General features: G+C 46.4%; 2 protein-coding genes and 1 long non-coding RNA gene across 15 annotated transcripts in view; 2 read left to right on the plus strand and 1 right to left on the minus strand.

Annotated features, from left to right (window-relative positions):
• LOC308460261 (uncharacterized protein) overlaps positions 1-2,381 on the minus strand; it is a 63,501-nt gene extending 61,120 nt beyond the window's left edge. For 10 of the 12 annotated variants that reach the window (XM_080976376.1, XM_080976374.1, XM_080976379.1 and 7 more), the window contains exon 1: positions 1,491-1,566. In XM_080976376.1, the coding sequence (XP_080832502.1) occupies positions 1,491-1,551 (61 nt within the window). In that variant the 5' untranslated portion in view covers positions 1,552-1,566. Of the gene's footprint in view, positions 1-1,490; positions 1,567-1,647; positions 1,762-2,309 lie in introns of those variants that run through there. The other 2 variants (XM_080976381.1, XM_080976380.1) reach the window with 2 other exon arrangements.
• Positions 2,382-2,606: 225 nt separating this feature from the next.
• On the plus strand, positions 2,607-6,518 carry LOC308461985. The gene is made up of 3 exons (XR_013978972.1): positions 2,607-3,107; positions 3,737-3,814; positions 6,505-6,518. It is a non-coding gene; the product is annotated as an uncharacterized lncRNA (long non-coding RNA).
• A 2,702-nt stretch (positions 6,519-9,220) lies between these two features.
• LOC308461635 (mpv17-like protein) lies at positions 9,221-16,608 on the plus strand. 2 transcript variants are annotated; one of them, XM_080978709.1, is made up of 5 exons: positions 9,221-9,297; positions 11,829-12,257; positions 12,344-12,414; positions 13,893-13,922; positions 15,799-16,608. In XM_080978709.1, exons 2-5 carry the CDS (start codon positions 11,936-11,938, stop codon positions 16,003-16,005), a joined length of 630 nt encoding a protein of 209 aa, XP_080834835.1. In that variant the 5' UTR covers positions 9,221-9,297; positions 11,829-11,935; the 3' UTR covers positions 16,006-16,608. The 2 variants fall into 2 exon arrangements, with proteins under 2 accessions (XP_080834835.1, XP_080834834.1); XM_080978708.1 differs by lacking the exon at positions 9,221-9,297 and adding an exon at positions 9,610-9,716.
• The last annotated feature ends 379 nt before the right edge of the window (positions 16,609-16,987 follow it).

The raw sequence follows: 16,987 nt of genomic DNA on the forward strand, positions 1-16,987 counted from the left end.
CTGTACTAAACCACAACGAAACAGGCATCCTCAACTTTTCATTAGAACAGTAAGTCTGCCTTTCCCACTTGCATGTCTCAGTTTTAAGAACAGATGAATGTGACATTATGAAAGGCCTGGTGAGTGTTGAGGGTCATATAATCCAGAAACCAAATCATCTGTCAAAATAAATCCTTCAGACATTTAAAGGGAGTGAGGGACACTAGAACACACACAGCACACAATGCCCTCATTCACACACTACACTAAGCCAAACCATGATCAAGTGTACAGGATCTTGAAAGAGGAGGTCGTACCCACTTGAGCTAAGCTATGGTTTATTGTGTTGCCTAAGTCCAGGCTCCTGGTTTAACTCTCCTAGGCAAACCATTGGCTGTAGACTTTAGGACAAACCTTGGTTATTGCTTATGGTTTGCCTGGAACAGCTAAACCATGACCCTGGACCTGAATGGCACACTGAGCTAAATCATGCCTTGGCTTAGCACAGCAGCGAAACCACAGGAGAGGAACAACGTGGGCAAGTATCTCCTCTCCAGGCTCTTGCAAGATTTGATCACACACACTAAGCTATAGTTTAGCTTAGTGTTACATGCAAACTGGGCCAATGGAAGGGTTCCAACTATTTTGCCAATTCATTTAATGAATTAGGTTCTAGTCCACAAAAGCTTATGCCACCCAAAAAAAATAAATCATTAGCCACATGACTCTTTGCTGTTTTCATTACAACAGACTAACACAGCCACACACACACCCCTCTGGAATTCACCATTCTGTTGACACAGCAAGTTCCAAATGCTAAGCATTCCTCGGATTTGCAGATCAAATCTGAGCATTTTAGTGGACTTTTAGATAAAACTCTGTAATTGGCTTGATTAAATTCAGATGGCTCTTTCAGCTGTCTTGAATTAGAGGTTAGACACATGCAAAAGAAAATCACCAAAAAAAAAAACCCACCACAAAACAAAACCCCAAACTACAAATACCTCACTTTTTCAGCATGAAAACACTCCGCTGCATTCCTGAAATGCTTTATATTATTTTGGGCATAATACTCAGAAATTCCAGCACCTTTATCCCAATGTGCAATGAATGCAGGCATCCAATCATGCTTTCGGTTCACTGGGTGACACATTCAGCCGCTGAAACCACCCAACGGTCTCCCCGCTACTAGAGCATGGCAGATATATAGAAATGTAGAGGCCACACAGAATCACATTATCCTTGAGAATTCCACTTCTTGCAGAGAACTCTTTGCAGTGGGAAGCCTGCATTGCCAAGCCACCTTGGGAGACGGGAGACAGGCCTATTCTTGCCAGTAAATCCAGGTGTACGAGGGTTACAAACTGCACCCATATTCCACATCCTTCTGCAGTGCCATCTTCCATTGTCATTCCAAACCTCTTCGGATTAAGTCCCCTTTACAACCTTCCATTTCTCTTTACATTAACGGTTCTGTTTCCACTCACCAAGCCTCGGCAAAAACACCTTACCAGAGGCCTTTGCAGTACAGTGCTGTAGGTATTTTTCCTTGGCAGGAATAGTTGCCTCCATCCCATTTACATCCTCAGTAGGTTTGGGGTGAGTTTTTTTTTATTTAACGCTACCGGGTCACAGGCTCAAAGGCAAGAAAGGACTGCATATTCATACCTGAGCAAAGCCCAGAATAGGGTGTAGGCGGGAATGGAGGAGGGAGGAGAGCATCAGAAGGAACCCTGCAGAAATTCAGCAGCTGACATTCTCTGGCTGGCCACCAATGAAGGGCTAGATGGATGGAGGGACGGGCAGGCAGATGGAGTCATGTATAAGAGAGACATAGGGAAGGGAATGAAGAGAACAGATTGAGGGATGGAAAGCCACGCATCGCTCTCTCGCTGGACACATATAAAGGAAGCAACACCGGTGCACAGATCCGCAGAGAAAACATGATCAGAAGCAGCAGAAGCCGAGGCAGAAAGATCGTGGGGTGGGCGGGGGCGGGGGAAACTTGATTTATCATCTGGGGATGAGCAGAAGACAAATCTAAACAAATCCCCACCCCCCTCCCCATCATGCAATGTCATTTTCTGTCATTTAAGCAAGATCACCCCACAAAGGATCAACCCCTCTAAGGAACCCGATCAACAATTTGGAGCACGCTACTATGATTAAGGCAAAAAATGCACAGACACGCGGACCCCCTTGCCCCTCCCACTCCCCAGACCTTGGCAGAGCCCCTTGCCAGCCGCCGTCAATGAGACAGAGAGACTCGACCAAGGAGAGAAGGGCAGCGCAGAGGGAAGAAGAGGGCCCTGGACAAGGCTGCACTGTACCTTAGCAGATAGGAGCGAGAGAGAGATGTTGACACCTCCAAGGCCCAACCGCAACTGAGCAGCCACGGGCGGGGGGGCGGAGTCCCGGTGTCGTGGCCACGCCCACCGCGGCCAATCGCAAAAAAGAGGGAGTGGCAGCGGCGCCGCTGGTGGCGGGGAGGGGGGGAAAATCTGACAGCGAGACAAAGATAGGCTGAAAGGGGGCAGCGACACACCCCTTTCGGGTGGGGGAATAGAATGAGTGACAGGGGAATCCACCAACCAGAGGCAGGAGAGCGGCTGGGCCCTCTTGGGCGCTGAATGGGTTTCTTTGTGTGTGAACAGATCGTGAGAGGGGCGGGGGGCGAGGAAGAAGGATGAATGGGGTCTATTGTCTGCTGGGAGGGGGATTGGGATTACGTCAGAAGCTAGGACCCCCCCCAGCTTTCCCCCAAAACCTCTCTCCCCCCCAAGGGTCACGCATTTTCTCCTCTGCAGTTTCTCTCCTTCACCCGCAAAACTAGGGACTCCCAAACTCTGTACTCAGAAAACTTGCGCTGCCAAATAATAAATTAGTAATAATGCTTAAGGGCTTCCTGTAAGTGTCTCTCTGCAGAAGGGGTGCCCGATGCATGTCTGGAGGGATTTAATATTGTGTGAGTGCTTATGTATGTATGCATGTATATCGTTTTAATTCTATCAACGTTTAAGGGAACAAAATCTCTGCAAATTGTCCAAATTAAGATGAACGTGGAAAAACCGGTCGTCTGGAAATTACCACAGCCCAGTATCCCATGAAGTGATGATACTTAAAGAATGGTGTGCAACTGCCTTTTTTCATAGTTGCTTGCTTGATTTCTGTTACAATTTCACATGTTTTACAAAATTATAGGCTGATCCTGGTGTTTCAGTATAAATGTGACAAAGAACAGTAGTTCCACGAATAGTTTGCGTTTACAGAAACTTTCCCTGACATTGCTGAAACGTTTAAAGGATTAAAGTTAATTTCGCTGTCTGACAGTTAACAGTGAACTAACTTGTTTCTGCGTTTAGCACAATTATCTTAGCTGATGATGATTAAAGTAGGCTGTGTTGTTTTTCTTTTTGGTCCTCATAATTACTGTGCTAAATAATAAATATATAATAAACATATTTATAGCTTTTGCTGCCTCTTAGTTCTGAAAAATGTTCTTTAATTGTATTTTATATGAATCCCCTTTTTTAAAGCTTTTCGTATACTGCCCTGGAATCCACTGGGCGAAGGGCGGTTTGGAAACTTTTTAAAAACCAAATTCCAGTAATAAGTGGAGTTTAAGATGCAAACTTAACACCCTGATCCTTGCTGTTGGGTGGATTTAGGATGTAACAGATGCGCCCATGCTCTGGGTTGTATCAGCCTCTGGGCCAGGGTTAGGGACATAGCTGTCAACCTTCCCTTTTTTGTGCAGGAAATTCCCTTAATTCCAGCGCCGTTTCCCGCTGCTATCCTGGATTGTTAGATATCCCGTAGACGGTCCCCGGGACAGGTGAGGCTGCTGATCCCTTATTTTCGACGCTGCTGATCCCTTATTTTCAAATCTGAAAGTTGACAGCTAGGGTCAGGGAGCCCCTCCACCGACATTCCCACTGGTGTTGGCTAGTGGAAGGCTGTGAAACTAGATGTTATGGGGTGGAGCATAGCCAGCCATGTATCCGCTGGATCCTAAGGTGCTTCATCCCTGGAGAGGGGACCATCTCGGACCTCTCAGCTTCTTCTAGCTTGGAGCCGGCATAGCAGAAAATTAGAAAAACACAACACCCTCTTTTTTGTCCTGGTCATCCTGCGCTAGCAAGACTTTTGATGGCAGTGGTTGTTGTGTTTCCGTTCCCAGTCAGGGCTTGGGATTGCTCTGTTCCCCAGCAACAATCCTATACACAGGTTGCTGGGAGTAAGTCCCATTCAAGCCAGTGCACATTACTTCTGGGCACTGGTGCGGTGGTGCATTTTGAAGTATAACGAAGTCTGGACAAAGCTGGACCCATTTCAATCCGGCACTGAAATATATCCTCAGCAACTCGGATCCATGACATTTCGCTGCATTAACCCCCTGCTCAGAGCTTAATTCAAATAACCAGGGGAGCGCATAGCAGCCACGTCTGCCAGCACATGTAGGATCTCACTTTCAGCACACTACAGTGCGCGTCCATTTGAGATAAATTTGCTGAGGACATCATGCACTGCAAAAATGGCAGTGTGAACAGGCCTCCTCACACCTAACCCAGTTTGCAGGGAAAGGCCGTTGTAGCAGACCCTCCAGGTGTCCCTATTATCCAGTCCTGGATTTACAGAAGCCTTCCCAGTTTCTGATTTGATCCTGGAATGTCCCACTTCTCCTTCGGATGTCCCTGTTTTCGTCAGAGAAACGTCAGAGGGTGTAGAGTTATGAGCCAAGGAGATGAGTAACTATACAACCTTTAGAAGACATCTGAAGGCAGCCCAGTATAGGGAAGTTCTTAAATATTTTATTACGTTTTTGTATATTGGAAGCCGCTCAGAGTGGCTGGGGCAACCCAGTCAGGTGGGCAGGGTATAAATATAATAACAATTTGTTATGGAATAGGTCACAGGTGTCAGCAAACTTTTTCAGCAGGGGGCCGGTCCACTGTCCCTCAGACCTTGTGGGGGGCTGGACTATATTTTGGGGGGGACATAATGAACAAATTCCTATGCCCCACAAATAACCCAGAGATGCATTTTAAATAAAAGCACACATTCTGCTCATGTAAAAACACCAGCTAGGCCCCACAAACAACCCAGAAATGCACTTTAAATAAAATGACACATTCTACTCATGTAAAAACATGCTGATTCCCGGACCATCCACGGGCCGGATTTAGAAGGCGATTGGGCTGGATCCGGCCCCCGGGCCTTAGTTTGCATACCCATGAAATAGGATATCCCTATTTTCATTGGGGACGCGGGTGGCGCTGTGGTCTAAACCACAGAGCCTTGGGCTTGCTGATCGGCGGTTCGAATCCCTGTGATGGGGTGAGCTCCCGTTGCTCAGTCCCTGCTCCTGCCCACCTCGCAGTTTGAAAGCGTGTCAAAGTGCAAGTAGATAAATAGGTACCACTCCGGCGGGAAGGTGAACGGCATTTCCGTACACTGCTCTGGTTTGCCAGAAGCGGCTTAGTCATGCTGGCCACATGACCCAGAAGCTGTCTGCGGACAAACGCCAGCTCCCTCAGCCAGTAAAGCGAGATGAGCGCCGCAACCCCAGAGTCGTTCACGACTGGACCTAACGGTCAGGGGTACCTTTACCTACTTTCATTGGAGAGATGTTGGAGGGTATGTTGTGGCTCAGGGGTAGAGCACCTCATTTGCATTCAGGAGGTCCCACAATCAATAGCAGGCATCTCCACATAAGACTGTGAAACTTTTGAGAGCTGCTGTCCATCACTGTAGACAATACTGAGCTAGACGGAGCCATAAGGGAGTTCAACTTTCAGCTTTCTACACAGCGCTGTGATTATCGAAGCCCACAGCTCTTGCCGCGGTCTGTCTTGCCAAAGCTACTCTGCCCCCTTGTGGGGTAAAGGTGTGTGGCTCCACTCCTGATTTCTAGGCCCGGGTCAGGTTGCCTGTGTGACACAGCAAAAACTCCACGGGAGGCAGCGAAGGGAATCGCAGTAAATGAGGTTATCTGGGGCAGGGCCTAAAGGAAAGGTTCCCCGGACTACTTTTAGAGGTAGAAGTGACTCAACAAAGTCCTCCATCCACAGCGATGATGCACTTAAATGTGTGCGACGCTATATTTATCTGTGTGACGCTCAAGGCAGATTCTTGCCACCTGCAAAGCTCATGAGCAAAAAATGGAAAGCGGAAACTTCATCGGAACCCGAATAGGTGCATGTGCTCAGCATGGCTTAAGAAAGATGGTGAGACACAGCTTTAAAAAATGCCCAAGACCTGCTACTCTAGATAGAAGGATGCCACTTTTTTTATGTCACACAGAATTATTGGTGGAGCTGGTGGAGTCTGGCTTTCCGTGTGTGGATAAATGATACGTTATGCACGATATAAATGTGATAAAGGATCTTCTTAGTTATCCTTTCGCTATTATTTCTTTCTCTTTTTCTTTTCTGTGCAGTTGTGGTTTGTCTTTTCTTATAAATGAGTTTGAATTTTACTGGTTAATGTAGTTTTAAAACTTACAATAAAATTGTTCTTACAAAGAAAAATTGTTTGTGGAGCAGTTCGCTGTCAGCTGGAAGTTACAAAGAATTCTTCATCCAGAATGCGGCAGCTAGACTGGTGACTGGCAGCGGCCGCCGAGACCACGTAACACCGATCTTGAAAGACCTACATTGGCTCCCAGTACGTTTCCGAGCACAATTCAAAGACTTGGTGCTGACCTTTAAAGCCCTAAACGGCCTCAGCCCAGTATACCTGAAGGAGAGTCTCCACCCCCATCGTTCAGCCCGGACACTGAAGTCTAGCTCTGAGGGCCTTCTGGCGGTTCCCTCCCTGTGAGAAGTGAGGTTACAGGAAACCAGGCAGAGGGCCTTCTTGGTAGTGGCACCCACCCTGTGGAACGCCCTCCCATCAGATGCCAAAGAAATAAACAACTATCTGACGTTTAGAAGACATCTGTTTAGGGAATTTTTTAATGACTGATGTTTTAATGTATTTTTAATCTTTTGTTGGAAGGTGCCCAGAGTGGCTGGGGAAACCCAGCCAGATGGGCGGGGTATAAATATTATTATTATTATTATTATTATCATCATCATCATCATCTAGCAGTTAAATCAGGTGGACAAACTGCAAAGGGCCTTTGGATTTGACCACGTAGTGTAATCACAGCCACCTGGAACTTGCAGTTCAATTACAAAGTGAAATACGGCATGTGCACATATGAACCATAGTCCCAAACGTCATGCGGATTGACTATGTATCAGCATACAGTGGTACCTCAGGTTAAGTACTTAATTCGTTCCGGAGGTCCGTTCTTAACCTGAAACTGTTCTTAACCTGAAGCACTATTTCCGGGTTAGCGGAGTCTGTAACCTGAAGCATATGTAACCTGAAGCGTATGTAACCAGAGGTACCACTGAACAGTCAAACCGGCTAAAATCTCTTCTGCAGCGCGGATAACACATAGGAAGCTAGCACAGCAGCTTTGAATGCGTCTCTTTGAATCGCCTCTGGTTTTGGAAAGATTGCCAGCTAGATAAGAACCATTGTGTCTGTTGTGCGTGCTTGTTTTAGAAAGGCAGGATATAAATGTTTAAATAAAGAAATATATAAATAGCTATAAAAGTAGAAGACCCCACCCTCCCACCCAAACCATTCAAGAGAGTCAGTCCCTCCTACCAAGTACCCAAGAGGTGCCCAGCAGCAGAGATGAGGCTGAACAGATAAGAACGAGAAAGAATTAGCACAATCTACCACTGGGCCTATTTTTGCGCAAGCCCTTCTGAAAGGAACAGGAGATTGCATCGACTCTGCATTCTGGAGCACCGGCTCATTCATTTCTATGGGGATTGTGCAAGAGAAAACCTGTTCCGTGCACATGTGATAAAACAGCGCCCCCTGGTGCCGGAACAAAGAGGCTCATGGTTTTCTTTTCCCAGTATGTACACAGTACAGTGGTGCCCCGCAAGACGAATGCCTCGCAAGACGGAAAACCCGCTAGACGAAAGGGTTTTCCGTTTTTGAGTTGCTTCGCAGGACGAATTTCCCTATGGGCTTGCTTCGCAAGACGAAAATGTCTTGCGAGTCTAGAGATTTTTTTTTCGCTTTCCCCCCCCCTTTATCTAATCTGCTAAGCCTTTAATAGCCTTTAATAGCCTTTTAGCAGCTAATCCCCTAAGCCTTTAAGCCTTTAATAGCCGCTAAACCGCTAATAGCGCTAATCCGTTAAGCCGCTAATAGGGTTGCTTCGCAAGACGAAAAAACCGCTAGACGAAGACTCTCGCGGAAGGGATTAATTTCGTCTTGCGAGGCACCACTGTACAGTAGTGTACTATAACTCCCAGAGGCTGACTTCGGAGACTTCGGAGGAAAGAAAGGCACCAAAGACCGGTTGTGAGAGGTTAAGATATGTTGAACCTGTTTCAGACCGAGCCCCAGGAGATGGGTACCTTAAAATAACAACCACCAGTGCTTTTTTCTTTAAAAAATGTTTAGGGGTACTCTCATTTTCCAACTCATATTGAAATACTGCCCCTCAATCAGGCCAAACTTAGATTCACAAAATGTTTAGAGGTATGCACACCCCTGCGTGCCCCCAGAAAAAAAGCAGTGACAACAACAACAAATATAGTAATAAATATTAACAACAACAACAACACCCCATTCAGATGGGCAGATAATCTGCCCATCTGACTCCAGTGTTTTTATTGAAATTACTGGTGTGGTTTTAATAGAATATATATATAATTCTAGTGTTTAATTGTTTATAATTCAGTGTTTAATTGTTTTTAAATGATTGTTTCTTCTATATTTTTAGCAGTTCCTATTTTTAGCTGTAAACTACATTGAGTCCCGTGAGGGGGAAAACTGGTGTATAACTAACTAACTAACTAACTATAATCCTTTAAAAAAGATAATAATGCACCCAAAGAATTATGGGTGATATTCAATCTTAGTCTTGTTCAGAGAGTAGAGTCCATTGATTCAGTCTGCTGATTTCTGAGATGACTATAATTGAATATCACCCATAACTCCTTGTGGTGAACAACTACACTTTTATCTGATTTGTCTATTGGTTTCAGTGGGAGTACTATTCTGAGTAGGACTTAGGCTGCATATACAGCCCATTCTTTCCCTCGAAGAATTCTGGGCTCTGTAGTTTGTTAAGGGCTGCTGGGAATTGTAACTCTGTGAGGGGTAAACTACAAGGCCCATAATTCTTTGAGGGAAAGAAAGTGATTTGAATACGCTTTTACAGGTATTTTTTTACAGAGCTGAGATATCACCCTACGTAAGCAATTAGGAAATGGTATGACACAGAAACATATCAAAATTGTAAGTATTAAGATTAAAGAGGAAAGGGGGAGAGCTTAGGTAAATAAGGTTTGTGTGTTTGTGTGATCTATTGATTCAGCCAGCCCTTTCCCAGGTCTCTCTCCCAATTAACTCTGTCTTCCCCAGACATGTCTGCTTGCAATTTGGGACTGGGTCTGGTATTCTATTTGGTTCTCAAATGGGCTGCCAACTTCCTCCCTCCACAGCTGCTTTGCTTTCTCCCCACAACTGTACTTTCTTAGTATGCAGCAAGGATTGGCTATTCAATGGCTCTCTCCCACCCCCACCCCCTTCCCTGCCCTGTCTGCACCCTTACCATGTGTCCGGATATTTATAGTTCTGTGGAGCAGACAAGCGTGGCTGACCCGTCCCTTATTGCTTCTTCTAGCCCTAGAAGAAAAGAAGACAGAGCATTCGGGGTAATAATGGCTGCAACGCAATGAGAGAGAAAAGCGGGTGGGCTTGAGAGAGACAAAGAGAAGGGTGTGGGTGGGTGGGTGGGTGAGAGAGAGAGAGAGAGAGAGAGAGAATATTGACTGAGATGAATTTATTTACCCACCTATGCTGTGGTTTGTGGCCCTGCTCTGCTGTGCGAGAAATGCACTTTGTACATGCTCCAAGGCACACTTTGCTTTCTGGTTATTTCATATGTCCCAGAACTGGGTGTCTCTGCTAAAAACAAGTGCAGGCTGTGTCTTGATTAATTTGTTATATATGTCAGATTTTCTGCAAGAGGACAGAACTTTGGTTAAAACTGAGTAATGGTTAGAGTGACCGATGAGGACAGGTTCAAATCTTCAGTCTGCCACCACAAAGCTCACAGTCTCGCCTTGGGCCCATCACCTTCTCTCAGCCTAAGCTACCTCACGGGATTGCTGTGAAGAGAAAAGGGTGGGAGAAGAGAAGACAGAATAGAAATGTCATAATTAAACAAACGCTCTAACATTTGGCGCCGACAAACAAGCTGCTAAATTCCTATTTGATCCTGCTCACAGATGTCTCTCCCTAACCTTTCAACAAAAACGATGTGGATTCCTGTTTCATTCAGATCCAATCTTTCCCACCTATATTTATGATGGCAGGGGGGATTTTTAACATTATCCTTTTGTCCTGCATTAAAGGCTGTGGCAGAAGAGGCTCTGTGGGAGGTGCGCACACACATCATGCCCATAAAGGATAGCGCTGCTTCGTCACACGGGCCCAGAGAGAGCAGAGGCGGCTGCAGTCTGCAGTCTGCATTGCCGTGAATGTGGAATATAGAAGATTGCCTTACCATAGGAGAAGTGTGTTATTAAAGAGAGGCCTGAAGAGGATGTTGGCATGTTGTAGTTGGGCAGCACATAGAATTGGGGGCTGCAGTGCGTACTGAGCACACACCACATTTAAAGTGCATGGCTTCCCCCCAAAAAAGAATCCTGGGAACTGTAGTTTATTAAGGAGGCTGGGGGTTGTAGCTCTGTGAGGGGCAAACTACAGTTCCCAGGATTCTTTGGCGGGGAGCCATGTGCTTTAAATGTGGTGTGTGCGCCTGCTGCCTATGTTTGAGGTGTGTGTCGAGGCCTTCTCACTGCATGTGGGTGAAAGTGCATAATCCAGTGGTGCAGAGATGGTGCACAAAAGTGACACAGGGGTGTGAACAGCCGGGTATTAAAATGTGGAGATGACATGATCCTGTTTGTGGCAGCATTAAGCAGGTGCAGAAATACCCCTGTGTAGGTAAGTATTTATACTGTGGTCCTACAGGAATCTGGGCAAGGATGTTGCATACACAGATTTGTGTTTACCATATAAACAGCTTTACGACAGAGTTTATTCCTGTTTCTTTTGTAAACATAAACTAGTTTCAAACTGATTTAACTAGAAAGATCAGTTATTTGGTAAGGGCACTGGTCATTTCCTCCCCTCTCGTCCTTATAGATTTATAACCACCAGGGTTATTTAAAGGGGAAATTCAGGACACTTTAGAGCATCTCGTCTAGGCATGTCTTCAGAAAACACTTGTCACTTGCCGCAGACTTTATGGGAGGGGATGTTGTCTGTGAGAGAAGTTGTTGGTTGCCTTCCGAATGCACCCATCTCAAGGCAACGTACAGGAGACAACTGAAACAGCTAAAAACACTTAAAAACAACACAGAAAATGGTAGATGTGTTTTTAAAAACAATACAAAATAAACACCAGTGGCAGAGATCTTTTCACCCAGCTGGAAAAGCCTCTTGGAGCAAGAATGCCTTCAATTGTTTCCAGAAAGTTCAGAGAGTGGGCGCTTGTCGTATCTTGACAGGAATGCTATTCCACAGAACAGGGGCAGCCCCACTGGAAGCCCTGCTCTGAGTAACTGTGGAGGAATAAATAAATGCAATAAAAATAAAAATAAAAAGCATATGGAAGTAGGTGATCCTTAAGATCCCCAGATCCTAAGCTCTTTAAGGATTAAGCCACATCCCAAGTTTTTCACACAATTGACCAACACAACCGCAGCCTTCTGGCCTTGGAAGGTAATAGCCACATGCCTTTCCGTGTGCATTTGCAGATATATACCAGCAGGAGGCGACATTGCAACCCACCTGAGCAGAGGACGCCGCCACCTAGGGGCCATCTCGGGGAACTGCACTTCTGCCACACCAGAACTGTATTCAAATGCACCCCTTGCTTGGTCTGGTGCATCGCCACCCTTGGCTGGCGAATGTTGTTGCCTACGGCACACTGTTTTCAGCGGCAGATGCAGCCCAGCAGAAGTTGGCTAAGCCGTGCCAGGATCCCTGCAGACACGACGGTTTCGATCTGAAGCAGACGGCAAAAGTGGCGCTGGTCGGGTTCACATTCCACGCCAACTTCAATTACGCCTGGTTCCGGAGCCTGGAGCGCCTTCTTCCAGGAGCGAAAGTGACCACGGTGATAGCAAAGGTCACTTGCGACCAGGTCATCGCTGCGCCAATCACCATTGGGGCTTTTTACACCGGTGAGAGACAGCAGGGGTGAAGAGGGGGCTGGAGGGGGGTGGAGAGCTCTTTGAAGGTGATGAGTTTGCTTCCCTCCCTTTCTCAGGTCTCTCTCTCCTGGATGGTGAAAGCAACATATTTGGGAAGCTGCAGGAGAAGTTTTGGCCAACGTACAAGGTAATAATAACAGCTTTGTAGATTCTGTGCTAGGCAAAGAAACACGCAAACAGAAAAAAGAGGGCATTGTGGCATCATAAAGACTAGTTTTTCAGTATCCCGGGCAGGGCTGGGACCTGGAGGGTAACTGATTTCTACTCCAGTGGGGAGTTTCCGTTCGACAAAGTGTAGGATCATGGCAATGTAAATAATAAATAGAGTTGGGGAAACCCTGTTTAACACCTGATCCCACTGAGAATGGTTCACTTTGAGAGCCATTGTTATCTGAAATTGTCGCTGTCATATTATCATGGAGGAGCCGAATGATGTTTACAAATTTATCTGGGCAGCCAATTTTCAGAATGACAGTCCACAGGGCATTACGATTTACAGTGTCGAAAGCCTTAAAAGGTAAAGGGTAAAGGGACCCCTGACCATTAGGTCCAGTCATGGACGACTCTGGGGTTGCGGCGCTCATCTCGCTTTATTGGCTGAGGGAGCCGGCGTACAGCTTCCGGGTCATGTGGCCAGCATGACTAAGCCGCTTCTGGTGAACCAGAGCAGCACACAGAAACGCCATTTACCTTCCCGCCGGAGTGGTACCTATTTATCTACTTGCACTTTGAGGTGCTTTCGAACTGCTAGGTTGGCAGGGGCAGGGACCGGGCAACGGGAGCTCACCCTGTCGAGGGGATTCGAACCGCCAACCTTCTGATCGGCAAGCCCTAAGCTCCGTGGTTTAACTCACAGCGCCACCTGTGTCCCTGTCAAAAGCCTTAGTCAGGTCAATAAACGCCATATACAGGGGTTGGTTTTGCTCTCTGCATTTTTCTTGAAGCTGTCGAGCGGTGAAAATCATGTCCACTGTCCTCCTAGAAGGCCGGAAACCATTTTGGGATTCAGGAAGGGTCACCTCGAATATTGTTAAGAGACAGTTTGCTAAGATCGTTGCAAGAATTTTGCCGGCCGCAGCTAATAGAGAGATGCCTCGATAGTTTTCCGCAATAAGTTCTGTCTCCTTTTTAAAAGAGATTGGTAATTTTGGCATCCCTAAAGTCTGCTGGGATCTCTTCTCTTTCCCAGATTTTTTCGATAGTAGCAGGGGCCCACTATCTGAATTTCCCAGAAACAACTGAAGATATCTTTTTCCTCCTGTCAAGATTTCTCAGCTGGTTGGACAGGTGTGGTGTGTGTGTCCATTTTGTATTGTTCTTAAACTAATCTTCGGTTATTTTTGTGACTTTTCCGTTATATTTTGTGCCTCGCCTTGGGACAGATGTGGAAGCCGATTAATAAATAACAAGAATAATACTTTGGTGCACAGTCCGTCAGCCATTTTGTTAAGGTAGCGTCTGACCCTTGGTGCCTCAGGAGTAGCTCCTGTGGACTCCGCAGCAAAGTCCTGCAACTCCTTAGTGTGAAATCCAAGCACTGTTGAGGAACTTCATCTTTAACCCTTATGTTAAATTTGCTATTTATTTATTTCCCCCCCTATTTAGGCTGGTGTGCTGTGCTGGACCTTGTTCCAGGTACGTATTGTGGTCCATGCTTTCCTTCCCTGAATGAGCTGGAAGCCTTGCCAGCTTCCCCCCACCCCACCCCACCCCACCCCACCCCACCCCACCCCACCCCCAAACAGAGCTCCTGTGCCAATAGACAACTGCAAGAGAGACAAGCAGGTTTTTCCTGTCATAAAGGGATAAAGCATTAGGAAAAACATTCCCCTGCTTCATTTCTGCTAGTCAGGGAGCTGCTGAAAAGCAAGCCTAAAATATTTGAAATGCATCACTTCCTTCCCAGTTGCCCTAGGAATACACTGGATTTTTGAAAGCCTGCCGGGAATGTATTGAAATTGTTTATTTATTCCAACAATCTGTACACCACTTAATTATAGCTGTCTCTCAGTAGACCCAAAACAATAAGATTACATATGAATTAAAACTATAAAAGCAAAATTCAGTTAGAAAGCCTGCTGGAGGGTGGTTTGGGTTTGGGGGTTTGGGTTGTTTTGTTTTGTTTTGTTTTGTTTTAGGCTTTAGAAAGTGCCAGAAGTTCAACAGAGTGGTTGATACTTTGGGACCTGCCCCAAATAGCCATCAGGAAAGCAGCCTTGGACCCAGTCATATCATTGGTCCACCTAGCTCAGTATAGTCTATGCTGATTGGCAGGAGCTGTCCAGGGTTTCAGGCAAGGATCTCTCCCAGCCCTGGGACCTTCTGAACGCAAAGCAGATGCTCTACCACTGAGCTACCGCCCATGGACTTTGAGAAGGATTGCCCTAAAAGAGACTGGCTGGAGATCCGGGTGACCTCAAGGATGGCCTTCACCCTATGACCTCCAAAGATGCTAATATCTGCTTTGGAGGTCCTGCTCACATGCGTGTTGGTAAGGCCAGTTTGGCTAGCATACGTGAGAGACAGGGGCTTTTCCGTGGTGGCCCCACAGTTATGGAACTAACCTTGTGATTGGCTTATGCTTGGCTGCTTCAACACAGGCTTTTAAGAGGGCCTTGAACATCTCTCTCTCTTCATTGCCGCCTTTTCTTTAGACTGTTAATGACTTGTGTGACTCAGAGCAGAAATAATCATACGCCTACTTTGTGTGCCTAGCGCATACAGGAGCACTCTTTTTATGTACTTCTTTTTCTGAGGGTTTGGCCGTAAAAAGCAGTTTATAAGATATTTGAAAGAACAGCAAATAAGTATGCGATAGGCACGAGAGGTATCATCGCTAGTCTAAGAGGCACACACAGAGCTACCCTCCCCAAGACCAGGCACAGGCAAACTCTGGCCCTCCAGATGTTTGAGACTACAATTCCCATCATCCCTAGCTAGCAGGACCAGTGGTCAGGGATGATGGGAATTGTAGTCCCAAACATCTGGAGGGCCGGAGTTTGCCTATGCCTGCCCAAGACCATGGGATGCTGATGACCCCTTCCTCTCAGATGGTTCAGATGCATTCCTACAGTCACTAGGAATCATTCACTTTCTTGAAGAAGCTAGTTTCATAAGGAAGCAAAGAGCCCAGAAACCTGGGCGATAAAGCTGACCATCCCCTTTACAGAATCCAATGCAGTGTTGTGGTTGCCACGTCAGACGAAGGTCAGGGAGCTCCAAATCCCGACAAAGCTCCCTGGGTGACCACTTTCTCGCATCCTGGCTTACCTTACAGGGTTGTTGTTGGGATGAAATGGAAGTTGGGGGCTGGGGAGAACAAGCACCACCTTGTACAGCACCCTGAGCTCTTTGGGCAGGGTATAAATAATAAATCATCATCATCATCATCATCAGTCAGTCAGTAAAATAATACCAGCAGAATCAGAGCATGTGCTGCCGTCCAAGAACCACTGGCGGTTTATGTTCCTCCCTCCTCATCTCTCTCTCTCTCTCTCTCTCCCTCCACCAGGCAGTGAATTTTGCTCTTGTGCCACCCCTGTTGCGCACAGCCTACGTGGGGGCCTGCTCCTTCCTGTGGACAGCATTTCTCTGCTACCTGCGCCAAACTGATGCTCACGACACCACCTCCCAGCTCTTCCAGGCGGTGCCAGGTTTGGCCGGGCTGTTTCCATCCAGGGCAGGAGAGAATCAAGTAAAGATGCCGTCTGAGAAGTGAGCAAAGGGCCGTGCTGTGGTTTTTTCAGCACCCCATCTCCATTTCTAGTTCTTGGTCTCTGCAAACCTTGCCCAGGGAATGGCGGGAGATTTGTCTCCTTAAATTAACACCCTCATGCCCACCTTCTTCAAAACACGGCCTGCTCCTCATGCTGCACCGGTATAGGAACATACAACTGCAGATGTGAGAAGCAGGGCCTTTACAACGATGGCCCCAAGGCTAAGGGAATGCTCTTCCCCTTCAGGCCTGCATGCCTTCTGAAAGACATACCATGAGCCATCTTTTATGGATGCTGTAAAGAATGCAGCAAGATTAAGAGGAAGAGGAATGCTTTGAACACTCTAAAACGCTTTATAAATTCTGGCTGCACCCTGGAAAAACACTGGGCAGTTGAACAAAAGATCATTATTCCCCTATCTCTCCCCGTTCTTTTCCCCCAACCACATAATGTCTACGTCAACAGTGTCTCATACCAAATGTAAACAAACTCTGAAAAAGAATCTATGAATTGAAAGTGGAGACGCTGTATGTATTTTCTTCCTTGTTTTGTTACGCAAGAAAATCTTCAATAAGAACAAATTTAAAACAACTGAATAAATAAATGCTGGCTGCATGCACACCACATATTTAAAGAACATTTTTTCCTCCGGAAAATCCCGGGAACTGTAGTGTAGCCTTATGAGGCTTTGCCCTCAGGTGGGAAAAATATTGCGCCCGGGAAAGGGAGATGGGAGTCAACAGACACTCAAGGAATAGTTTCGGAGAAAAAGCTTTATTTCTACCATCCATGAACTGGTAGAAGGAGCAAGTGTGATAGTTCACAAACAAGCACACTTCACAGTCATATGCACAGAGTATATATTCCCCTTCCAGTTCCCTCCCCTTTCTCCTCCTCCTCCTCCAGAGTCCTGCCTCGAGTTCCCCTGAGCATGAACAGAAAGCTCCTGTCTTTGGGAAAGGGGGGTGAGAAGCCAAGGGGTCG

Source organism: Podarcis pityusensis (genome assembly GCF_964106645.2).
Source record: "Podarcis pityusensis genome assembly, chromosome: 13".
NCBI lineage: Eukaryota > Metazoa > Chordata > Lepidosauria > Squamata > Lacertidae > Podarcis > Podarcis pityusensis.